This window comes from Myotis davidii, unplaced genomic scaffold (genome assembly GCF_000327345.1).
Source record: "Myotis davidii unplaced genomic scaffold, ASM32734v1 scaffold1903, whole genome shotgun sequence".
In the NCBI taxonomy this organism is placed as follows: domain Eukaryota; kingdom Metazoa; phylum Chordata; class Mammalia; order Chiroptera; family Vespertilionidae; genus Myotis; species Myotis davidii.
Genome location: NW_006293911.1, coordinates 88,694 through 107,759, shown reverse-complemented (window position 1 = coordinate 107,759; position 19,066 = coordinate 88,694). Strand labels below are relative to the sequence as shown.

At 39.6% G+C, this 19,066-nt stretch overlaps 1 protein-coding gene and 1 pseudogene across 7 annotated transcripts in view; one reads left to right on the top strand and one right to left on the bottom strand.

Annotated features, from left to right (window-relative positions):
• Positions 1–1,841: 1,841 nt before the first annotated feature.
• Positions 1,842–19,066, bottom strand: part of ACBD5 (acyl-CoA binding domain containing 5) — a 63,830-nt gene continuing 46,605 nt past the window's right edge. For 6 of the 7 annotated variants that reach the window (XM_015566550.1, XM_015566549.1, XM_015566551.1 and 3 more), the window contains 3 exons: positions 12,157–12,201; positions 11,724–11,833; positions 1,842–3,028 (listed from right to left, as the gene is read on the bottom strand). In XM_015566550.1, the coding sequence (XP_015422036.1) occupies positions 2,896–3,028; positions 11,724–11,833; positions 12,157–12,201 (288 nt within the window). In that variant the 3' untranslated portion in view covers positions 1,842–2,895. The remainder of the gene's footprint in view (positions 3,029–11,723; positions 11,834–12,156; positions 12,202–19,066) is intronic. The other variant, XM_006767793.2, reaches the window with a different exon arrangement.
• On the top strand, positions 4,619–5,170 carry LOC107183754 (annotated as a pseudogene).

The following is a 19,066-nucleotide window of genomic DNA, read 5'->3' as shown; positions in this document are numbered from 1 at the left end:
TCCAGTGGGAGATATGCAGGAGGCAGCTGATTGATGTCTCTCTCTCATCGACGTTTCTAACTCTCTATCTCTCTCCCTTCCTCTCTGTGAAAAATCAATAAAATATATTTTAAAAAAAAACACCACAAAACCCTCTCACCATTTTCCACCTAGGAACAACTGTATGTATTTAAGGTGTCTGATTTAAGGAGCATTGAGTGGCTATAAGAAGCTATTTGGGCCGAAACCAGTTTGGCTCAGTGGATAAAGCATTGGCCTGTGGACTGAAAGGTCCCAGGTTCGATTCCGGTCAAGGGCATGGACCTGGGTTGCGGGCACATCCCCAGAAGGAGATGTGCAGGAGGCGGCTGATCGATGTTTCTCTCTCATCGATGTTTCTAGCTATCTCTCTCTCCCTTCCTCTCTGTAAAAATCAATAAAAAAAAATATATTAAAAAAAAGAAGCTATTTGGTATAAGAATTGAAACTAGATTTTTTACAGGGTAACATTCTCAGCTAAATGAATAAATGAGTTGAACTTTATCCCAATTTCTGATTTTTATAAAATTATATGTAACAGCATGGCTTTATTTTGAAAAAGTATGATTCCTTTCTATGAATTCCTACTATTTATTTTCATTTAATCCTTATTGTATAAAAATCAATGCACCTCTAACAGTAACAAGTAATAAAAACCATATCATTTCTCATTAACTTTTTATTTTTAACTTAGATTTACAATAAACTGAAAAGATTAAAAAAATATCATCGCTGTCAATTTAAAAGTTTAAATGAAGTTCATATTAAACAAAGCAGTAACACTATAGCCTATAATAACATCTTTATTTATATATACAAGAACTGTGTGCAAAGTGCTTTTCAAACTATAAAATAAGACTTTGGAATAGGATACAAAGAGTTAACCCTAGGAATTAGTATTCCCTAACTGCTTGTAATGAATCACAACTGCTTACTTTCTTAATTTGCATTTTATTTCTTTATATATTAAGAAAAAAGTCACCATTTTTGATACCAGATTGATATCTAATTTTTAAAAATAATCCCTGATTCATGGAACTAAACTTTTTCCTTAAATTGAGGGGTTTTTAAAATATTAGTCCTGGCTGGTGTTCTCAGTGGTTAGAGAATCAGCCCAGGCACCTAAGGGTCTTGGGTTTGACTCCTGGTCAAGGGCACATACTTGGGTTGCAGGTTTGATCCCAGGTCCCAGTTGGGGTGTGTGAGAGAGGCAACCAATCAAGGTGTGTCTTTCACATCGATGTTTTTTTCTCTCTTCCTTTCTCCCTCCCTCCCTCCTTTCTATTCTCTCTAAAAACCAATAGGAAAATTATCCTCAGGTGAGGATTAAAAAAAAGACACACAATCATATTAGATCCCTCTCTAGGGACATATTTTAATTAAGATGGGATTAAAAAATAAATATCAAGTTACATGAAAGGAAAAAAAGAGTCTTGGGAAAAGCAAATTGTATTCTTAGACATTTTTCTTCAGGCAAACAAAGAGCCACCCTCCATAAAAGAGATGTATTACTTTCTCTCTTATTGCAAACACTCTGAACACATGATGCTAAATCCAGTATCATACATATCAAGAATGCTTAAAACATTTGCTACTAAACCTTTAAATCAAAGATACCTTTAAAGTACAAAATATATCTAAATAAGCAGATAGACAGGAAAAATAAGTCCAACTAGCTGGTGTGGCTCAGTGGTTGAGTGTTGATGTATGAACCAGGAGGTCATGATTCGATTCCCGGTCAGGGCATATGTCCAGGTTTCTGTCTCTATCCCTGGTGCAGGAGGCAGTGGATCAATGATTCTCCCTCATTATTGATGTTTCTATCTCTCTCTCCATCTCCCTTCCTCTTTCTAAAATCAACTAAAAAATTATTTTTTAATTCTAAACAAAGTTGTTAAAGATCTAAATTACAGTCTTCTTTCTAGTTTAAATGTGAGAGGTAGAGGAGAGAAACTTAAATTTGCATTAATTGGGTATGCCTTATTCATATGGAAGTACATAGCCTGTTAGCTTACAAATTGTTTTAATATCCCTATGAAATATGCATTTATCAAATATTATACCCCGACGAAAAACTGAGGCACTAAGAGGTTAAGAGTCCAGGCTGGGTAGTTTACCAGTTGCAGAAAAGTAATTTTCATGTGAATCCTTTTTGACCTTTGTAAAAACAGTATAAATAAGGTCTTTCATTTTATATTTCAAAGCACCTGATGAAGCAGAAACAAGATATACTCAGTTAAAGACAAATGATTACAAAGGAATAAATGTATAGGATTTAATAAAAATCTTATTAATGATCTGCAGGCTCAGAATAAACTTTCATACCTTAAGCCCATTCTTCATCTTTCCCATCAGAAAGTTATGTCTCTTCTGTGAATCATTTGTAAAAACTAAGCCTCTTATATAGGGCTCTAGTTTATAGTAATGTTGTTTGAACACTAAAGTCAGAGCTGTGAACACCCAACAAAGATCATAGAAGTTTTCCACTTCTTGACATGACAATTCAGTGACTAAGATATAAAGTCAATTTAATCTACTTGAAATTTACTTCTGGTTTGCATTCTTTCTCATATTTAATTTAGAAAATTAAAAATATCCAGTTATAAATCTAATCTCATTATCACAACTGTACCTAAGCAGCTTATATTTCTCTACAGGAGATAATCAGGTAAACATGTTACCAAACAATAATTAATAATTTAATGTCCTTCAAGTTCAAGGGTAGGGGAAATCTATGTATGCTTATAACCTAGTTGAGATTGATTATTCAAGTATCAGCAATATTAGTCCTTAAAATGTTATCATTGTGTAGTGCAAAATATATACGTATATATGTACACAAACCAAAGGATTGGACAACAAAAAGCAATGTAATAATCACAAACTAGGATTTTCTTGTGATTCCACAATCCATCTCCTTCCAAGGTCATCCAGGCCTAGTAGTCTTCTTGAGTAAAATACCATTTTCTTCAGTTCAGTTTTCTTTAAAAAGAAAGTAAAAACCAATTTCCTATGAATAAAAACGCAACCTGAATATGAAACACACCCCATGCCAAAGAATTCTCTAACATAATCCTAACATTCAAATTCAAAATAAAACCATAAAACCACAAATGATCCTTATAAACTTATTTCATGTCACTTATAGTTCAATAGGAAAGATCTAATTGCAAGTGCTGATATTATCAAATGGTTTATAATAAATAATTTAAATATATATTCCTCCTCCCACAGCTTCTAAATTCTCAATCTTTTCTAGTTGGCTATTATAGTTCAGATTTTTTTACATTATTTAATAATTTATGAAATTGGAAAGGCTGTGAAACAAAATAAATAAAACGATAACAAGCTTAATAAAACGACAACAAGTTGACAGATGTACAACCTGGACTATTATATGTATCTGTTACATTTTGGGCGCTGTGCCAGGCACTGGGGATTTAAACATAAATGAGGCAGGCTCTCAACCCTCAAAAGACCTCTTGGTTTAACTGAGGGGGAGGGGGGGATATATATAAACCAACAATCAGATATGCATAATGCGAGGTTTTAATGATAGCAGAGTGAATGAGGTATCAGAGAATTGGTAGGCTTATTATCACAAGACACAACAATCACATGTGATCTGAGTTCTGAGAAAGATTCCCTGAGCTGTAAATAAAATCTCTATACCCTCCCAGCACTCAAGATGCCAAAATGGCTGAAACTGTCTCAGCACAGACTCATTCCTCTCCTCTGTGGAAATGTTCATATACAACCCCTTTGGTGGAAGTAATATTTTAAATAATCAGATCATTCCTTATCCTGTGAACAAATCTTCTTAGTTATACCTCCTTGGCAGAAGTGACATTTTAAGTAATCAGATCAACCCTAGCTGGTTTAGCTCAGTGGATAGAGCGACGGCCTGAGGATGGAAGAGTCCCGGGTTCAATTCTGATCAAGAGTATGTACCTTGGTTGCTGGCTCCTCCCCGGCCAGGGCCCTAGTGGAGGCACATGCAGGAGGCAACCAGTTGATGTGTTCCTCTCACATTGATATTTCTCTCTGTCTTTCCCTCTCTCTTCCGTTCTCTCTATAAATCAATAGAAAAATATCCTCGGAGTGAGGATTATAAATAAAATAATAATAGCAATAATCACATCAATTTTCATATAACTCATGGCATAAAGAAAAAAGGCCCCTGCAGGAATAAAACTGTAGGTGGTTCTAAAGACTCAAGTGCCTGAGCAAGTTTTTTAGCAGAAATGTTAGCTGGAAGGTGCTTGAACAGTTAGCAAGATTTATCAAGAACCAGTGTAATGCAGATTACTACACGAAGTCTTTTGCAGCCTGGCTGGTGTGGCTCAGTGGTTGAGTGTGGACCTATGAACCAAGTCTTTTGCAGCCTGGCTGGTGTGGCTCAGTGGTTGAGTGTGGACCTATGAACCAAGAAGTCACTGGTTCAATTCCCGGTCAGGGCACATGCCTTGGTTGCAGGCTCAATCCCCAGTGGGGGCCGTGCAGGAGGCAGCCAATCAATGATTCTCTTTGATCATTATGTTTCTATCTCTCTCTCCCTCTCCCTTCATCTCTGAAATTGCCTCTGAAAAAAATAAAAATATTTTTTAAAAAAATCCTTGGCAGTTCTTCCCTCTTGTGGCCATCGTAGAAGCACCAGCAGTCCAAATGAAGTTCAATCCCTTTGTGACTTCTGACCGGAGCTAGAACCATAAAAGGCATTTCAATGCACCTTCCCACACTTGAAGGAAGATTTTTGTCTTCTCCTCTTTCCAAAGAGCTGAGAGAGAAGTACAATGTTCAATCCATGCCCATCCAAAAGAATGATGAAGTACAGGTTGTTCGAGGAAATTACAAAGGGCAGCAAATTGGCAAAGTAGACCAGGTTTACAGGAAGAAATATGTCATCTACACTGAACCAGTGCAACAGAAGAAAGCTAATGGTACAACTGTTCACGTGGGCATTCACCCCAGCAAGGTGGTCATCACTAGACTAAAGCTGGACAAAGACCACAAAAAGATCCTTGAACGTAAAGCCAAATCTCACCAAGTAGGAAAGGAGAAGGGAGAATACAAGGAAGAAACAACTGAGAAGATGCAGGAATAAAGTAATATTATAAACAACTTACATTAAAAACTTAAAATGAAAAAAAAAGCCTTTGCAGATTTATACAACTTAGTCTATAAATCCTAATCCTCTACATTATTCTATGACAGTGGGGAAATAGAGTGGACATCACTCTTCAGAACTTTAGAATGTTTTTCAGCCTTTTAATGAAATCTCTCTCTCCTTTTTTAAAAATTAAGTTGCAAAATGCTGGATATGGTGTGATAGGGAAGAAAATATACAAAAAACAAATAAGGGAATAGGAAAAAAATTCTGCCCTATTCCACTGAACTCTACTCTGGTTGTACTGCTGAGATTCTTTTTCCTCCTCAGAAGCACGGGCCTGCCTTTTTGGGCCGGTACCATCTTCACCAGGCCCCACTGAAGAATGTTTCTCCTGAGATCCTCTCCACCCTTGCCTAATTTTGGGTGATTTTTTTTAAGAGTACGTTTATTGAAGCTGGGGACAGTGAAACAAGGAAGGGCTTAAGATAGAAGAAGCAACAGGAGAGAGCCTAGGCAGGGCTGCTTTGACTCACCAAGAAGTAAAAGTCACAAGGACAGAAGTGAGCCAAGTTGGGGCTGCTATTGGCTCACTGGAAAGTCAGAGAAAAACGGGCCTGGAGGACTGGGCCAGGGGGTTAGCTCAGAAGAAGTTGCCCATGCCCATTGCTCCCCTGGTCACAAGTCTCCAAGTCCTCTAGGGACCTTTAGAGATTTAGGATAAAGAGACTTCACTCAAGCCCTGGCAGGTGTTGTCTAGTGGTTAGAATGTTGGCCTGCACATCGAAGGGCTGCCAGTTCGATTCCTCGTCAAGGATGTATACGTGTGGTGCAGGTTTGATTCCCCGGCACCAAATGGGGCACGTTTTGGAGGCAACCAATCATCTCTTTCTCTTTCTCTCCCTCCCTCCCTTCCTCTCTCTCTAAAAATCAATGGAAAAAAATATCCTTGAGTGAGGATTAACAAAAAAAACACACACAAGAAAATTCACTTGAAAAGGAGATTCAAGTGGGTGTGCTACAAGGAGGGCTCGCCTTTCCCAGGTTTGTGTGTGTGTGTGTGTGTGTGTGTTTTAATATATTTTCATTGATTTCAGAGAGGAAGGAAGAGGGAGAGATAGAAACATCACGATGAGAGAGAATCACTCACCGGCTGCCTTCTGCATGCCCCTACTGGGGATCGAGCCCACAACCTGGGCATGTGCCCTTGACCAAAATCGCAAAATCGAACCTGGGAACCTTCAGTCCTTAGGTCGATGCTCTATCCACTGAGCCAAACCAGCCAGGGCCCTACCTAGTTTTTAATGACTATGTTTCTACTGAAAGCTCAGTATTTCCAAAGAAACTATATGACAGCAAATTTATTAATCTGAGCAGACTGATAAAAAAAACAGTCAGAAAAAGTAATACATTAAGAATAGTCATTTGGACTTAACAGGTCTGCTTTTAGTATTTAAGTCATAGATAGTTTATTATTATCATTATTACTATTATTTTCCCTTTTTCAAATTTTATTTTTTTCACATTTTATTTAAAAAATATATATTTTATTGATTTTTTACAGAGAGGAAGGGAGAGGGATAGAGACCACTGAGCCAAACCAGTTAGGGCTATTTTTTTTCACATTTTAATTGTATTTCTTTTAAAAATATATTTTTATTTATTTCAGAGAGAGGAAGGGAGAGGGAGATAGAGATAGAAACATCAATGATGAGAGAGAATTATCAATTGCCTGACTCCTGCATGGTCCCTACTGGAAATCAAGGCCACAACTCAGGCATGTGCCCTGACCAGGAATCAAACTGTGACCTCCTGGTTCATGGGTCGACGCTCAACCACTGAGCAACACCAGCTGGGTACATTTTAATTGTACTTTATTTTTTCCATTACCTTTTATCACCTCTATGCCCTCTTCCACCTCCACCCATCAGTTTCCATCCCACTCATGGATAATTTTAATAGCAGAATTATGAGGTTAGGTAACTGGGGAGAGGTGGCACTACAGGAGACTGTTCAGGGCCAATTTTTGAACAGGTTTGCAAGTATTCTTCATCTTCATATCACATACAGAAAGATTTTTCTAATCCACTGCAAAGTAATGTGAGAAATCTCTTTTACTTTTAAGTTTACATTCTTCTATCCTAGGGGTTGTGGAGAGGGTTCAAGCAGTGGACCTTATTACTATTAATATTAAAAAAATGTTTTAAAGCTCACTACAAAATAGCCATTTATGTTCCATATGTATAGGATTATCTCAGTGTGTCTGTTTGAGTCCAGATGCACATTTATTAGATAAAATTAAAGCTTTTTCATATCCTATGGCACTTCAGTTTGCCATCCTGCCTATAGTGAGCTTCAGCACACAGTTCTGATAGCTTACTACATGCCACACACTGTAGTAGGGGATGAGGTACAGGATGGTCGCTATTATGAGTAGGGCAAATCATCTCCTGGTCACACTTTTCCCTTCCTAACAGGATTCTTGATCTTCCTTTTCATCTCCATAACAGACCTAGCTCCTCCAAACCATACACACTGGTCTCTAATCTTTATTCCTGAAACGTCAGATTAAATATTGTTAAACCCTGCCAGATCAAACCTTGCCTAAATCCCCCTAAGGCAAAAATTTATTTCAAAATCAAACATGGCTCTATCTCGAACCCCAATTAATTTGTTACATATATAAGCAAATAATACATAAAAACACTACATTTCATCCAAATACAGTCACGCAGTGCTATATAACTTGCAATTTGGAAGAACTAAACACCTAACATACAACAAAAAATCTGATAAAAATTCAATAACAACAAAGTAGAAAATTAAAAATAGGGGAAAATTTATTCATTCAGAGACATCTATAAATAACTGAAAGGGATATTCAGGAGAAATTGTGTATACATCCACTGGTAAAGAATATTTTTAAAATATAATTTTAGAAAAACTGCTATTTTGGGTGACTGCTGAAGCAAAGTATAGTTTGCTTTTTCAGCCTTTAATAAAGTGACAAGATGCCTTAATCTTGGACATAAATTATTAACCAAAGTAAGTTTTTTGTCTTATGCCAAATTTCTCTACTCTCCAACTCCCACTTTCTACATAGGAAACATGAAAGGGAACTTTGAAATGCATTGCAAACTATGTAAACACCTGGCTTTAGTGCCACTGTTCCCTGCAGCTTAAATTCCTGCATGTTGAAAAGGTTTGGTTCTTTTTTCTTCCTGTTATCAGGGAAATCAGAATTTAAAACATTGTTTAGCCAACCACTGTAGGAGAAATGTAAAACGTATTAAAGAAGAAAGGATTTAAAGGAAGGTCTATATCTTAACAACTGAAATGACACATACACAAGAGAAGTAGGAAGGGAGTAATAATTTTGGGAAAGCAAATTATGCCTCTGAAATCCTACTAAAGTTTTTCAAGTGGGCAGGTATATCAAAAAGCGTATTTGGTTTATTTGGGAACATAAAGCAGAGAACAAAGAAGACTGAAACAATTCACCTAATGTCACAAGCATTTCAGTTTCTCTACTATACAATATAATGAGCCCTAGCCAGATTGGCTCAGCAGATAGAGCAATGGACTGCGAACTGAAGGGTCCTGGGTTTGATTCCAATCAAGGGCACATGCCAAGATTGTGGATGTGCAGAAGGCAGCTGATCAATGATTCTCTCCCATCACTGATGTTTCTCTCTCTCTCTCCCTCGCCCTTCCTCTCTGAAATCAATAAAATATCCTCAATAATAAAAGCCTAATATGCAAATTGACCAAACAGCAGAACAACCAGTGGAACAACTGGTTGATATGATGTGCACTGACCACCAGGGGGCAGATGCTCAATGCAGGAGCTGCTCCCAGCCCATAGGCCCCAGACGAGCAAAGGGAGGTGACTGGCAGCAGTGGGGAGCAGGGCTGGCGAGTGTAAAGCATCAGGCCGGCCAAGGTGGATGCCAGCAGGAGCCCCCTGATCACCTTGCAGGTCGCCCCACAGATCAGTCCTGATAGCCGGCCAGGCCTAGGGACCTTATCCGCGCACAAATTTCATGCACTGGGCCTCTAGTCTATAATAATAAAAGTGTAATATGCTAATTAGACAGGATGTCCTTCCAGACATCCTTCTGGAGTGCCCTTCTGGATGAAGCCAGGGCTGTGAGGGAAGCCCAGGCCCCAGGTGTGTGCTGGCAGCCGGAGGATGCCCAGGTCCTGGGTGCCAGAGAAAGCCAGTGCCAGCAGCCAGGGGAAGGAAGACCCACTCTTGCATGAATTTCATGCATCGGGTCTCTAGTATTTAAATACACACACACACACACACATACACACACACACACACACACACTCTAGAGGCCCAGTGCACGAATTCGTGCACCTTAATAGGAACTGTGGGCCGAGTGAGGCTGCAACAGGCACAGGGGCGGGTCTCGGCCCATCCTCCACACCCCTGCCCGGCCCCTTCTGACGCAGCCCCTGGCCCCCTGTCTGCCAGCAGTCTCATTCCCACCATTGCCGCTCCCACACACTGACAGTGCTGGCTCTGCTTGCACCCGCTGAAGGCATGGAGCAATTGGGGCCAGTGCCATCAGCAGATGTGAGCAGCAGCTGCTGTGAATTCGTGCACCTTAAAAGGAACTGTGGGCCGAGTGAGGCTGCAACAGGCACAGGGGCGGGTCTCGGCCCATCCTCCACACCCCTGCCCGGCCCCTTCTGACGCGGCCCCTGGCCCCTTGTCTGCCAGCAGTCTCATTAGGCACAGGGGCGGGTCTCGGCCCAGACAGTGCTGGCCCTGCTTGCACCCGCTGAAGGCATGGAGCAATTGGGGCCAGTGCCAGAAGTGGGTGTGAGTGGGGCCAGTGCCATCAGCAGATGTGAGCAGCAGCTGCTGCCCTGATCACCCCTCAGGAGCAGGGGGAGGTAGAGAAGCCCTCAGGGGAAATCGGGGCCGGAGGCCACCACTTGCACCCACTGATGGCGCCAAGCAATTGGGACCAGTGCTGGGCACCAGCAGTGGGTGCGAGTGGTGGCTCCAGCACCAGCAGTGGGTGCAAGCAGGGCCTGTTCCAGCAGCAAGTGCGAGTACCAGATGAGACTACGGCACATGGGAGCAAAGAATTTTCGGTAACCACCAGAGGCTCGCCCCAGTGACAGAGACCGGCACCCTGCCTTGGTCTGGCAGTTCCGCTCACCTGTTCCACCATCCTGCTGCAACTGACACCTGCCATGTTCCACGCATACCCCCTGGTGGTCAGCGCACGTCATAGCAACCAGTTGTTCCAATGTTCGGTCTATTTGCATATTAGCCTTTTATTATATAGGATAACTGGAGCATTTATACTAGTGTCTGATAATCCCTTCATAGAGAAGGGCAAATGTTTGGTTTTTGCTTTTGTTATCAAATGTAGTAATCAGAAACTTGGGTTCTTTGGTAGAGGAACAACACACCCATAATTATGTAAACCTGAATATTTTTAAAAATTTATTTCTACTGCACTCAAAATCTTATTATTAAGTTCCCTATTTCTTTTCCCCATCTGTTGTCACTTAATGGGAAATGGTGACAAAATACAAAAACATAATCAGTGAGGCCAGCAGTGAGGTAAGCAATTTCCTATGGGCCCATCCATGGAAAGTAACTCAGTTTATATAGTGCCCAAAAAAGTGCTTTAAAGATTTTCTTGAACCCAAGAGTTTTGGCCTCAGGTATTCCTAACCTAGATAATCTCAGAGCACTTTCAAGAATTGCAATCTCTTATTCTCAGGTTTATCTCAGTTACCTCCTAGCATCCCAAACTGGAATTCCTGGCCCTCAAATAAGAATAATCCGTATTTCTAGAGAATGTTCAACAACAAGCTGAGCATTTTCTGAAAATCAATATCTATATTTCAAAGGTATAGAGAGCATGCAGGGTTTTTTTTGTTTGTTTGTTTGTTTGTTTGTTTACCTATCCGTTGTCCTTTTTTTTTTCTTTAATCCTCACCTGAGGATATTTTTTCCATTGATTTTTAGGGAGAGTAGAAGGGAGGAAGAGAGAAACATCGATGTGAGAGACACATTGATTGGTTGCTTCCTACACCTGCCCTGACTGGTGCGGTGATCGAACCTGCAACCCAGCTATGTGCCCTTTACTGGTCCAAGGGCTGACACTCTAACCCTCAGCAAAACTGTCCTGGGCGCCATTGTCCTTTTTATTAGTAAAGGGCCCAAAATAAAGATCGGACTTCAAGAACATTGTTTCTTCATAACCCATAAAAGTAAGCCTATAACCATTTTGTTATTGCTACTTAAATCAAAGGTGCATAAATACACCATATGCTCTCAAGTGAAAAAAGGCTTAAGTCCAACAAGTACCTAGAAACCCACGAAGGGAGAGAGACAGAGAGTCAGAAACATCGATGAGAGAGAAACATCGATTACCTGTCTCCTGCCCATCTCCCACTGGGGATGTGCCCGCAACCGAGGTACATGCCCTTGACCGGAATCGAACCTGGGCCCCTTCAGTCCACAGGCCGACGCTCTATCCACTGAGCCAAACCGGTTCCGGCTAAAGACTCTTCTTTATTAAGAGTTTATGCACTACTTTGAATTATAAAACTATAATATTACCTTCTCCTTCTTTGATAATATAAATACACCAACCACTGGGCAATAAAAGGCCATATGATAGCAAAGGTTAATGCACCAGGAGACATCTCGAAGGGCCACCACGATGATCTCTAACAAAATAAAATAAGCTGGTCAGAAATCTATTACATAGTGTATGTATAAACTTAAAAACAATTCATAATTCTGAAAATATATAACTATTAATAAATCACCTGATAAAGAGAGGAGGATAATCTGTATTTCAGACAATAATTTGGCAAATAAACTTTCAGGAGTAGTTCAGACTTAAACAGACACAAAATAAATACATGCTTTTAATTTCAAAGTCCTAAAGGGTAGATGACATCTGAAATTCTTTAAGGGCTTGATATAATCTAAATTAACTGTAACTTACTTGAAACCCTGGCTCTTAGATTTAAAAAAGATTTCTTACCTGTGAGGGAGGCAGATTACTAGTCTGTAAGGTTGATGATTTTGCCTATAAATACAAATGAAAGTGATTTAGCTTTGATAAATAAGAAAAATACAATAATTTTTCTTTTTTTAAAATATATTTTTATTGATTTCAGAGAGGAAGGGAGAAAGAGATAGAAACATCAATGATGAGAATCACTGATCAGCTGCCTCCTGCATGCCCCTACTGCGAGCCCACAACTCAGGCATGTGCCTTTGCAGGGAATCAAACCCAGACCCTTCAGTCCACAGACCAACACTCTATCCTCTGAGCCAAACCAGATAGGGCTACAGTAATTTTTCAATTTCCTATCTTAAAAACAAAACTGAAATTAGTTTATTCTCTCTTCTTCTGTTATGATTTGATTATCCTGAAAACCATATTGACCAAATGACAAGGTCTCTAGCATTTTTTAAGGTCCCTGAAATTACTAGCCTAATAAATAATTTTGACGTTTTATATTTTAAATTTTAGAAATTATCAAAATCTTAAATTGCCCGGATGGTGTGGCTCAGTAGGTTGATCGTTGAGCTATGAACTGAGGAGGTCTCAGTTTGGTTCCCAGTCAGGCTGGATCCCCAGTAGAGGACACACAGGGGGCAACCAATCGATGATTCTCTTCATCATCGATGTTTCTATCTCTCTCTCCCTCTCTCTTTTTCTCTGAAATCAATAAAAACATTTAAAGCAACAACAACAACAAAAAACCTTAAATTAACCTAAACCATTACTTATTTTACATTCTTATTTAATTACTTAATCAACTTTTCTCATGAATTTATGGATTTTTTTATTTTAAAAATATTTTTATTGACTTAGAGAGAGAGGAAGGAAAAGGGAGAGAGAGAGAAAATAACATTAATGTGAGCAAAAAAATCCGCTGCCTCCTGCATGCCTCCTACTGAGGATCAAGCCTGCAATTTGGATATGTGCCCTAACCGGGAATCGAATCTGCAATCTTAAGGTGCACAGGACAACACCCAACCAGCTGAGCCACACTAGCCAGGGCTATTTATTGATTTTTAGAGAGAAAGAGGGAAAGAAAGGGAAGAAAGAAAAAAATATTGATTTGTTGTTACACTTATGCATACATTGGTTGCTTCTTGTATATGCCCTGATGGATGATCGAACTCACAACCCTGGTGTATCAGAATGACATTCTAACCAACTGAACTACCTGGCCAGTTGGTTAGAAATCTTTAATTTCCATACAAACTATCAATTTACAAACACACTTGAGAACTGCAGTCTTCATCATTAATTAAAAATGTAAAGATTAGCCCTGACGAGTATTGCTAAACAGTTAGAATAGCCCATGGACCAAAGGGTCTCAGGTGTGATTCCCAGTCAAGGGCACGTGCCTAGGTTGTAGAATCGATCCTGGGCCCTGGTCAGGGTGCATGAGGGAGAAAGCAATATGTTTCTCACTCATCAATTTTTTTCTATCTCTCCTCCTCCCTCCCTCTCTCCCTTCCACTCTCTCCAAAAAAATCAATGGAAAAAGTATATCCACAGGTGAGAATTAACAACAAAAAAAATTGTAAAGATTACATAAATGATATCCAAAGATATGTTTTGGAACTCCATAATAAGTTATAGCAAAAGAGATATTGATAGATTTGAAAAATGTATTATTAGTGTTATAGGTTTTAACTTTTTCCAGCTTCATTTAGGTATAATTGACAAATAAAATTATATATATTTAAAATATACAACTTGAAGATCTGATATATGTATACATTAGGACAGACATGGCAAACTTGCAGCCAGTTGGCCACATGCCGCATATAAATGAGGCATTAGGAAATGATTACCAAACTCAAGTTAATTAACACCTCACATAATTACCTTTGGGGGGAGTATTGTAGGTTTTTATTTTTTTCTTATTTTGTAACATATTTTTTTATTTCAGTGAGGAAGGGAGAGAGACAGATAGAAATACCAATAATGAGAGAGAGAAAAAAGAATAATAATAATGAGAGAGAATCACTGATTGGCTGCCTCCTGCACTGGGGATGGAACCTGCAAACCAGACATGTGCCCTGACCAGGAATCGAACTGGTGACGTTCTGGTTCATAGCTTGATGCTCAGCCACTGAGCCATGGTGATCGGGCATATTGCAGGTTTTTTTAATGAGAAGTATATATTAAGGAGAAAAATTTGAAACTAATTTAGGAAACAAAGCTCATCCCAAACACAAGTCTCTTTAGGCTAGATGTTAGAAACTTATTATTCTAGTTTCTCCATTAATTATAATTTCAGAGAAATGTTATAAAGATTAATGAGATCATTTATTGATTCATTCAATAAAAATTTACTGAGCGTCTATTATGTAGCAGTCACTATTCTGGGCATTGAACAAAGTGACAGAAATCGCTGACCTAATGAAGCTTATATTCTAATGGGAGGCTACAGGCAATAACAAATAAATTAGTAAAATATACTGTATGTCAGGTAGTGATAAATGTCATAAAGAAAAATAAAACAGAGAAGAGAGATGAGACATATTGGAGGAGGGAAAGCTTAGAAGCAGGAGTGGCCCAGGAAGGCTTTGCTGAAATTTGAGCAAAGACCTAAACAAAGAACAATTGTAAGCTATGTGGGTAACTTCTGTGCAGAGAGAACAGCAAGTGCTAAGACCCAGGGTGGGAGGGAGCCTGCTGCTGGCAAATGTGTGTGGCCCAGTACGACTGCACCTTACAGGTAAAACTAAATTAATTTTCTCTGGATGCTGCACTAAGTCTTCAGACCATTAAGGTGTTAAAGAAGTTACAGTTCTAGTATATTGAAGTTGCAAATGTGGAAACAATGCAGAAAAGGTAAAGATTTTTATAACGCTCTTGTAATAGTGCCTTGCAGGCATAATAATATCTAACCAAGAAATTCACTTTAATGGCACTTCTCCAGGCTTAAGAAATAGAAGGTATCGCTTCTCAGCCTTTTGGCTAAGATCAAGTGTAGTATCTGTTCTTATCAGTTTAATATCTGATACGAAAAGTGGAATGCCAAGGAGGAGGGTAGGCAGCCTGGAAGAAAAAAAGATTCTAGCCCTAGCCAGTTTGGCTCAGTGGATAGAGCATCGGCCTGTGGACTGAAGGGTCCCAGGTTTGATTCTGGTCAAGGCCATGTCCCTTGGTTGCAGGCACATCCGCAGTAGGTGGTGTGTAGGAGGCAGCTGATCAATGTTTCTCTCTCATCAATGTTTCTAACTCTCTATCCCTCTCCCTTCCTCTCTGTCAAAAATCAATAAAATATATTTTTAAAAAAATCAATAAAATATATTTTTAAAAAAATTTTTTAAAGAAAGAAATAGAGGGTAGATTTACAACGTTGAGCTCCCAGGTATCTGATGATTTATCCAAGGTCCCATAAGTCAATATGATTTAGAAAGGAACTCAAGGTGAGCAAATCAGCAACTACTAACAAATACTAAGACAGAATCAGAATAAATGCAACTATAAGTAAATTTTATTTCTAAGTAACAAATGCTCTAGAAAGGCAAATGAAGATTCCCAAAGGCACTTGCTTACAACTAAGAAGTAACTGGCAATCTATATATATCAGGGGTTCTCAAAATTTTTAAACAGGGGGCCAGTTCACTGTTCCTCAGACCGTTGAGAGGGCCGGACTATAGTTTAAAAAAAAACTATGAACAAATTCCTATGCACACTGCACATATCTTATTTTGAAGTAAAAAAACAAAACGGGAACAAATACAATATTTGTATTTGCATGTGGCTCGCAGGCCGTAGTTTGAGGACCCCTGATATATATAAAAGCCCAAGCGACCATTACGATTATTTGCATGGTTGCTATGATGTGTACGCACCACTAGGGGGCAGATGCTCAACGCAGAAGCTGCTCCCAGCCCGCAGGCTCCTATCGCCAATGGAGCATGCCTGCCAACCTCCTGGTCCCTCCCCCTGGCCAGCAGTTCCCGATCGCCTGATTGGGCTGGGCCCCCGGGCTGGGACTGGGAACCGGGGATGGGTGGCGACAGACATGGCCCCTTTCCCAGGGGGCTGAGGGCCGGCTCCCTCCTCAGGGCCAGCAGCCAACCTCCCGGGTCCCTCCCCTCGTCCCTCCCCTGAGCAGCATGCCCCAATCAGCCTGCTGCCCGTCTGCTGCAGTGATAGTTGGTTCCTCCCCACAGCCAGCAGGCCAATCACCTGATTGGGGCCTCCAGCAACCTCCCAGTCCCTCACCCCGTGGGTAGGTCCTGATCACCTGATCAGGGCCTGTTCCCGGGAACTGGGGGTGGGTGGCAGCAGACACGGGTGGTGAGGGAAGGAGGAGAGGGGAGGTGGGGAGGCGGGGAACTTGATCAGCCCTGATTGCCAACCAGGCCTAGGGATGCCACCTATGCAAGAATTTTGTGCACGGGGCCTCTAGTACTTATATAATAAGTACCATAATTTTTTGCTTTAATGATATTTATGCATATATATTGTTAAAGAAAAAACTCAATGATACTTGTCAAAGAGAGAGAAACATTGATTTGTTGTTCTATTTATTTATGCATTTATTGGTTACTTCTTGTATATTCCCTGACCAGAGATTGAACTCCAACTTTGGCATATTAGGACAATGCTCTAATCAACTGAGCTAACTGGCCAGGGCTAAAATTTTATTTTTAATATACTAAAATAAAAGAATAAAATATCCAGAGAATTGCCCTGGCTGGGCTATTTAAGCAAATTTTCATTCATACAAATGAATTATGCAAAATTTAAGGGGGAAAGTCCTTAATCTGTCAGAATCTTTTTTTAAAAAGACAAGGACTCCATCCAGCCAGTTTGGTACAGTTGATTGAGCATCTATCAACAAAGAGGTTGACAGTTTGATTCCTGGTCAGGGCATATGCCCAGGTTGTGGGCTCGATCCTCAGTAGAGGGCATGCAGGAGGCAGCTGATCGATTATTCTCTCTTAGCGTTGATGCTTCTATCTCTCTCTCTCCCTCTCCCTTTCTCTCTCAAGTCAATGTAAATGTTTTAAAAAGAAATACAATTAAAATGTGAAATAATAATAAATTATCCACGAGTTAAAATACTAAGAGCAGACCTGTTAAGTAAGTCCAAATGACTACTCTTAATGTATTACTTTTGGTGACTATTTTTCTGTATCAAGTTTGCCCAGATTCATAAAGTTGCTGTCATATAGTTTCTTTGGAAATACTGAGCTTTCAGTAGAGAGGTAGTCATTAAAACCTGGGTAGGGGCAGCCCTCCTTGGGGCACACACATTTGAATCTCCTTTTCAAGTGAATTTTCTTTCTTTTTCTGTTTTGTTAATCCTCACCAGAGGCTATGTTTTCCATTGATTTTTCTTTAAAATATATTTTATTGATTTTCCACAGAGAGGAAGGGAGACGGCCAGAGAATTCAAAACATCGATGAGAGAGAAACACCAATCAGCTGCCTCCTGCACACCCCCTACTGGGGATATGCCTGCAACTAAGGTACATGCCCTTGACTAGAATCGAACCTGGGACCCTTCAGTCCGCAGGTCATGGCTCTATCCACTGAGCCAAACTGGTTAGGGCTTCCAATGATTTTTAGGGAGAGTGGAAGGGAGGGAGAGAGAGATAGAAACATCAAGGAAAGACAAACATCACACTAATCAATGCGTCTCTCTCACATCGATGTCTCTGTCTTCTCCTCTCTCTTTCACTCTCTAAAAAGATCAATGGAAACATATCCTTGGGTAAGGATTAACAACAACAAAAAGAATCAGTAACATATCTTTACAGCATTTTTAAAAAAGATTTTATTGTTTTATTGATTTTTAGAGAGGAAAGGAGAGGGAGAGAGAGCAAAACATCGATGTTAGAATGGAACATTGATGGGCTGCTTCCTGCACATCCCCGGCCAGGGATCAGGAATTGAGCCCACAACCCAGGCAAGTCCCCTGACTAGAAATTGAACCATGACCTCCTGGGTCATAGATCTATGCTCACTAAGCCACACCAGTCAGGGCTCTACAGCATTTTTAAAAGAGGTCAAGATAGAGGACAATGCTTACTACAAAAGAATGACTCTTTAATGATGAACTCTAGGGCATTAGTCTGATCTATTTATTAATTACTTAAATTAAACTATTTTTAAAGTTCTTATTCTTCTACCACCAAGCAACCTATCCTTCCTCCAAAATGGTACTGCTAATTTTACACTAAAATTTTACTATTATTTTAACTGGCATTTAGCTTTTGGATCAGTTTGAGGTAATATTTTCGAAAGTAGGTCCTATTTATTTATTTTTTTAATCATTAAAATACATTGATTTCTGTAAATCTGATCAATATAGATTATACAGTTTCAAAACATCAACAAGTAGAAGATAAACTTGGAAGCTTACCTGCGAAGCTGTTAGTGTTTCCAGTTTATGAAGTCTCTGAAGGACGTTCTGCATGTCCTCCTGCAGTCGCATGAGCACAAGAGCAATCTGCTCATTGAGGCTGCCTCTTGTTCCTCTATCTGAACCCCAGCGTTCCCCATCACCTCCACTTCCCATTTGCCGACCCTTGGTTCCTTCGCTCAAATGTTGCATCCTATGTCCTATTTTAAGAGAGCAAAAGAGGTTAGTTGTAAGTTATTCCTGTAAAAGTAGAAATGGTGTGTTTTATTCATTTTCCTATTATTTAAGATCTAACTCTCCTAAGTGGAGTGGGAGCAATCAGGAACTACACAAAATAAATTACTGGGGTCAAAGAATAGATATGTATACTTCTATTTATATTGATATATTCTTAGATTTTTGTTTAAGGTTTTATAATGTACTTAAGATACTAGTACATAACTAAATGCATATAATTCACAAATGATATATATATATTCAGGGTATATTCTCAAAAATTCTTTACTAAAAGTAACAAGATTGAAATATTTGAAG